Source organism: Ursus arctos, unplaced genomic scaffold, assembly GCF_023065955.2.
Source record: "Ursus arctos isolate Adak ecotype North America unplaced genomic scaffold, UrsArc2.0 scaffold_23, whole genome shotgun sequence".
Taxonomy (NCBI): domain Eukaryota; kingdom Metazoa; phylum Chordata; class Mammalia; order Carnivora; family Ursidae; genus Ursus; species Ursus arctos.
This window is the reverse complement of record NW_026622908.1, coordinates 33,148,259-33,155,563: the sequence shown is the minus strand read 5'-3', so window position 1 is coordinate 33,155,563 and position 7,305 is coordinate 33,148,259. Positions and strand designations below refer to the sequence as shown.

General features: G+C 35.9%; 1 protein-coding gene across 1 annotated transcript; it reads right to left on the bottom strand.

The window, feature by feature from the left end:
- Nucleotides 1-5,575: 5,575 nt before the first annotated feature.
- Nucleotides 5,576-6,517, bottom strand: LOC125282449 (olfactory receptor 4A47). The gene has a single exon (XM_048217201.1). It carries the CDS (start codon nucleotides 6,503-6,505, stop codon nucleotides 5,576-5,578), a length of 930 nt encoding a protein of 309 aa, XP_048073158.1. The 5' UTR covers nucleotides 6,506-6,517.
- Nucleotides 6,518-7,305: the final 788 nt, after the last annotated feature.

Genomic DNA, 7,305 nt, shown 5'->3' with positions numbered 1-7,305 from the left:
AACTACAAATGGATGAAAGACCTTGATGTGAGACAGGAATCCATCAAAATCCTAGAGGAGAACATAGGCAGCAACCTCTACGACATCGGCCACAGCAACTTTTTTCATGACACATCTCCAAAAGCAAGAGAAACAAAAGAAAAAATGAACTTGTGGGACTTCATCAAGATAAAAAGCTTCTGCACAGCCAAGGAAACAGTCAAAAAAACTAACAGACAGCCCACAGAATGGGAGAAGATATTTGAAAATGACACTACAGATAAAAGACTGGTATCCAAGATCTACAAAGAACTTCTCAAACTCAATACACAAGGAACAAATAAACAAATCATAAAATGGGCAGAAGATATGAACAGACACTTTTCCAATGAAGACATACAAATGGCTAACAGACACATGAAAAAATGTTCAAAATCATTAGCCATCAGGGAAATTCAAAACAAAACCACACTGAGATACCACCTTATGTCAGTTAGAATGGCAAAAAGTGACAAGGCAAGAAACTACAATTACTGGAGAGGATGTGGAGAAAGGGGATCCCTCCTACATTGTTGGTGGGAATGCAAGTTGGTACAGCCACTCTGGAAAACAGTGTGGAGGTCCCTTAAAAAGTTAAAAACTGAGCTACCCTATGATCCAGCCATTGCACTACTGGGTATTTACCCCAAAGATACAGACGTAGTGAAGAGAAGGGCCATATGCACCCCAATGTTCATAGTAGCATTGTCCACAATAGCTAAATTGTGGAAGGAGCCGAGATGCCCTTCAACAGATGACTGGATTAAGAAGATGTGGTCCATATATACAATGGAATATTACTCAGCTATCAAAAAGAACAATTTCTCAACATTTGCTGCAGCATGGACGGCACTGGAGGAGATAATGCTAAGTGAAATAAGTCAAGCAGAGAAAGACAATTATCATATGGTTTCTCTCATCTATGGAACATAAGAACTAGGAAGATTGGTAGGAGAAGAAAGGGATAAAGAAAGGGGGGGTAATCAGAAGGGGGAATGAAGCATGAGAGACTATGGACTCTGAGAAACAAACGGATCGCTTCAGAGGGGAGGGGGGTGGGGGAATGGGATCGGCTGGTGATGGGTAATAAGGAGGGCACGTATTGCATGGTGCACTGGGTGTTATACGCAACTAATGAATCATCGAACTTTACATCAAAAACCAGGGATGTACTGTATGGTGACTAACATAATTTAATAAAAAAATATTATTATAATAAAAAAATATTGCCATTTGAAACAACACAGATGGATCTAGACGGTATAATGCTAAGTGATATAAGTCAGAGAAAGACAAATACCATATGACTTCACTCTTGAAAAAAATGGGCAATGGGGGAAAAAGAGATAAACAAAACAGACTCTTAAATATAGAGAACTGGTGGTTACCAAAGGGGAGGTGGGTGGGGTAATGAGTGAAATAGATGAAGGAGATCAAGTACACTTATTGTGATGAGCACTGAGTATTGTATAGAATTGCTGAACCACTTTACTACACCTGAAACTAATATAACACTGTATGTTAATTATACTGGAATTTTAAAAATACGTAAATAAGAAAAAAGTTTTTAGAGTACTAGAAGAAAAGAACTAAGATGATTTCACTAATAGGTTCATGTGGTGAACATAAATTACAGCAAAACAGCTAGAGAATATCCAAGGATCACTGGTTTCAGATATACCTGGGTAATTTGTCTAAAAGTTGATATGTCATACAACAAAACTAGTATATTAAAATCTCCACAGCTTTATTCTGACAATCTGGAGTTTACAAGATATCTAATTCTCACAGTACATTGAACATTGACAATCAATTGGACAATACATAAATCTAAATAGGATATTTTTACAATGATAAATAGTTTGTCCCTGGACCTTTCCTCAGTGTCTATATGTCAAAATAAACATACTTTGGACAAATAGTGTTCACGTGCCTCTGTAACATAGAAATTATCTTTTCTCTTTTCCATTTAATAGATAAATTTATCTTATAAAGTTATAGATATCTGTCAAACGTACCATTTTTACCCTAGAACTTCCTCATGGCATTTTTCACCTCCCAATTTCTGAGTGTGCAGGTTTAAGTTTAACAAGGGAGTTACCATGCTATACAACACAGCCACAGCTCAATCAGTGGAGAAGGTGGTGATTGGGTGCAAATATACAAATATGCGGGACACAATCCTAAGACCACCACAGTGATGTGAGAGACACAGGTGGACACAGCTTTGTGTCTCCGCTCCAAGCTACAGGTCCTCAGTGAGCATATGAAGACCAGCTAGGAGACCATCAAGAGGAAAATTTTCACAGGCAGATGAACCCACTGTTGACAGCAACAAAGAGACCAAGGGTATGAGTGTCCATGCAGTGAGTTTCAGGCAAAGGTTTACATCATGCATGAATGGTCTATGACAGTAGAGCCATGCACAAGCAGCCACACTGTGAAGAGGACCTGAATGGTTGCAAGGACAAAGCCTCTAGCACATGCCACCTGAAAGAGGAAGGCATATCCCTGTCACTCGTGATGTTTCATAATACAGGGCTTTGCAGATGGCCACACAGATGCTGAGCAAAGACATCAGTCACACACTTCCTGAAAGAGATGGTTTTTCTTACAACAAAAGTACCAAGCAGCATTTTAGGGGTCATGGATGAAAAATAGCAGATATCTAGAAGGCACATGTCACATAGGCAGAAAATGGAAGCAGTACCCAAGGTCAAGAAAGATGACTTGTTGAATGAAAAGACCCACTCATGGACAACAGTTCTCAGTACTGGAAAGCTCTAAACTCTTCCTAAATTAATTTCCTTAAATTGAATTGTCTTGAACATAATAACTGACTTTGTTTTGTAACTAAACCATGTTAAACTTATTTTAACTTACCAACTTATTTTAATGTTAAACATTTACCTTATTTATGTCTAAACTTACTATTTTAAACTTGAATTTGAAACATAAATATGTAAGACTATTTGTAAGTCTGAAAAGAACAAAAATGAGAGACCGCTAGTTTCATCACATATCTATGTGTTATATATCAAAACATATATTGTATATCAATTGGGACATGAATAAAGAAATCAATAAAACAGAATAGTCTTAAATTGGATCCAAATACAAATGGGACATTAGAGTATAATAGTCAGGATTTCAAGTCAATGGTAAAAAGATAATTACACAACTATAAAAAAACTAAAATTTATAAAAACAAACAAAATTCAATCCCTATTTAATTCCCGTATCTAAATAAATTCCCAATGAATCAACAGTTTTAATATAAGACCAAGAAAAGTGTTTAACAAGTGCTAAAAATAGTTGAAGAATATTTTGGTATGAATGAAGTGAGGAAAGTCTTTTTGAGCAAAATACAAAAAAATAAAAATAAAATGTAAGACAAAAATTTTTACATGCCAAAGGCATGTAAAAAAGTTAGTATACAAAGGTTAAAAATACCACATAGACATAGGATAAAAAAGTTAGAAATACCACAAGACAGAAAAATAATAATTACATATGCAATAGTAAAAGGGATCATTTCTTTAGTACATAAATGACTTCTAAAAATCAGCATGGGAAAGGTCAACAACTGAGTGAAATAGGCTTTAATAGATAATCCACAGAAAAAGAAATACAAGTCATGTTAAATATACGGGAAGGTGCTCAAACTCAATTATATGAAAAGGATTTTGGAAAAAAAAAGGATTTTGATTAAAGTATAAAAATGAAATAAAATAATTTTAATCAGATTGTTCTATGCCTTAAATATTTATTAGGGACCGGTTGTTGAGCATGTGGGCAGAAGGCCTCTCAGACTGTGAGCAGCAGTGTACCACCTCAAGGATGGTAGTTTGGCAATAACTATGAATATCAATATTTAACTATCAGACCATTGATTGACTCAAATACATATATCAACACCTCCACTCCTAGAAACTCATCTTTGCACATAGTCAAAACCATGTATTTATTGCAAAATTCTTTGCCATACAAAAGGGTTAGGAACAATCCATAGAGAAATGCATACATTAATTTTAGTAAATATTTATAAGAGAGTATTACCTAATACAAGAAATACTAAGAGTTAGATCTCTATAGACTGGTATGGAATGTTTTTAATGTTGCAGATGATTTCACTTATACATAAAAATCTAAAAAACAAACAGAAACAAAAACAGACTCAAATACAGTGAACAAATTGATGATTGGAAGAAGGGAGGGGCTGTGGGGACCAGCAAAACAGGTGAAGGTGATTAACAGGTACAAAGTTCCAGTTATAAAATATTCAAGTCAAAGGGTATAGTGCAGCATAGGAAATATAGTAAATACTGTCATAATACCTTTGTATGGTGACAGATGGTGACTATACTTATCATGGTGAGCATTCCGTTATGTCTGTAGTTGTCAGAGCACTATGTTATACACCTGAACCTAAGACAGTACATCAAGTATACTTCAATTAAAAATGAAAATAAAAAATATATAAAAACTATCTTAAAATTAACACTGTATTTAAAAACAATGTTGCACAGACAATAAGCGGGGCACATGATGTCATGAGTACTGGGTGTTATATGCAACTGATGAATAACTGAACTCTACATCTGAAACTAATGATACAGTATATGTTAATTAATTGAACTTAAAATAATAAAGAAAAAATTTTTAAAGATGTTGCATAGTAAAGGCAACATTTACATACACAGAAAAAACACACATATGTATATTTAAATGCACACGCATTTGTAAAGATTATTACCTGATAAATCTTAAGAAACCCATGAAGTGACTGCAAGAGGACTGCAGACCATGCTGAGAGATGAGTAGGAAATTTACGCTACACCTTATCCTATCTTTTAAGGTCTTCATTTTTGCTATTATTAGCTATTACACTTCAACTTTTCTTATATAAGCAACTGAGATTTAACAAGGAAGACTTTCTATACATGATTGAGTTTTAAATAGTATAATAAAATGATTAAATGACAATAATCTAATTAAAAATAATACCAAGTCTTGAAAAAAATGTAAAAGATAAATGCACAAATTGATTGAAATTTAGTGTATTCATATAAAAATTTCCTCACTAATGCATTACCTATTATGGATTTCTTGCTATAAAGGCATTACACATTTTTTTTAAAGATTTTATTTATTCATCCGACAGAGAGAGACACAGCCAGCGAGAGAGGAAACACAATCAGGGGGAGTGGGAGAGGAAGAAGCAGGCTCCCAGTGGAGTAGGGAGCCCGATGCGGGGCTCGATCCCAGGACCCTGGGATCATGCCCTGGGCCAAAGGCAGATGCCCAACAACTGAGCCACCCAGGCGCCCCTAGGCATTACACATTTCTAAGTGAAATGATACACAAGACATTATAGACCTTCTATTCTAGCAGGGAGGAAAACTTATTACAGTACAACCATCTAGTCCATTCTTTGATTATAATTACCAGAAATTCTTTGAAGAAAGGAAAGTCAGAATCAGATTTAAGAAGACTTCTGCATTCTAAGGAAATGAATCCTAATGCCAAATGACTCTCTTCGTGGTGGAAGATGTGCTCATTTACAACAAGGTATGATGCTTCTTCCCCAGAGCTTCTTCATAGCATTTGTCATCTCAGAATTTCTCAGAGTGTAGATCAGTGGGTTCAGCATGGGGGTTATGACTGTATAAAAGACACTCAATGATTTGTCAATGGGGAAGGTCTTAGCAGGTCTTACATACATGAAAATGCATGGAACAAAGAAGAAGACCACCACAGTGATGTGGGAACCACAGGTCTGGAGGGCTTTCCTCCTCCCTTCTGGACTAACGTTCTTTAGAGAGTGCAAGATGACACCATAAGAGATGAGCAAGAGCACAAACACAATAGTGCAGATCAGTCCTCCATTGGCTGCAACTAAGAGGCCAATGACATGGGTGTCAGTACAGACCAGTTTCAGTAAGGGATACATGTCACAGAAAAAATGATCAATGACATTGGGGCCACAGAATGGGAGCCCATAAATAGTGCTAACTTGAATTACTGAATGCAGAAAACCTCCGACCCAGGACACTACCAGCAGCACAACACACACCCACTGCCTCATGATCACCAGATAATGCAAGGGCTTGCAGATGGCCACATAGCGATCAAAGGCCATCACCAGCAGAAGAAAGACCTCTGATCCACCAAAAAAGTGCTCTGTAAATAGCTGAGTCATACAAGATTGGAAAGATATGATATTTTCCCCAAAGAACAAATTTGAAATCAGTTCAGGAGAAATAGATGAGGAATAAATGACATCCATAAATGATAAGCTAGCAAGAAAAAAGTACATCGGTGAGTCCAAGGTCTTACTGAAAGAAACAGTCACCACGATGAGCAGGTTGCCCACCATGGTCAAAATATAGAAGAGCAAGAACATAACAAGAAGTACTTTCTGCTCCTTTGGATTCTGTGTGAGGCCCAAGAGGACAAAGTCAGTAACATTGTTCTTTGGTTCCATTTCCTTGGCTCTGTCTATTCCTTATAGGTGCTGACTTAAGTTATTAGAAACAGTTTACCTTTAAAACAAAGGGAAAAAACTTTTAATACATTATAAGCTTAATTTTTTTATTTATTCAATAAAAAATGCACCTGGAAAAATCAATTTATGTCAAACCCGTCATAATTGATATCACCCAGTTGAATACAACATGGTTTCTTCCTCTCAGTGATTTCATATATAGGGGGCAGACCATTACAGACCAATTTACTAAGTGTCACTATACATATATTCATGTATACTACAGGTTCCCTGTGCCAGAACACATAAATCAACATGAGATCTGGGAAGGCTTCCCAGAGAAAGCAGTATGTTAGCTGAGTTTTAAAGAAGAAGTGAGAGAACAAGAGAGGATGGAAAGGGAATTCCATGGAGGATACACCATGTATAACGTCATGCATGAAGTGTAATTCCTAAGTGAAGAATCACTTAAGGTAATTTACATATTCAAAGTGGGAGAACAATTTATGAATGGCTCTCTGTATACAACTACCTAATTGACATTTCCAAATGGGTATCTATTAAGTATTTATTAAGGTAAGGTTTTAATTCCCTACAATAAAACTATTCCTTCCTAAATGTCCTCCATCTCATTACATGGTACGAAATATTTTAATGACAGGAAATGCTGCAAGAAGAACATCTATTATTTGTCACGCACAACTATATATCACGTGCTATTTCCACACTCACTGTGTATGTGTAATATACATACACCTTTACATATACATCTACATCTATATATGCCCATGCATATAGAA

What these genes read in the sequence shown, in the direction of transcription:
- LOC125282449 (XM_048217201.1), bottom strand. Translation starts at nt 6,505, where the DNA reads ATGGAACCAAAGAACAATGTTACTGACTTTGTCCTCTTGGGCCTCACA.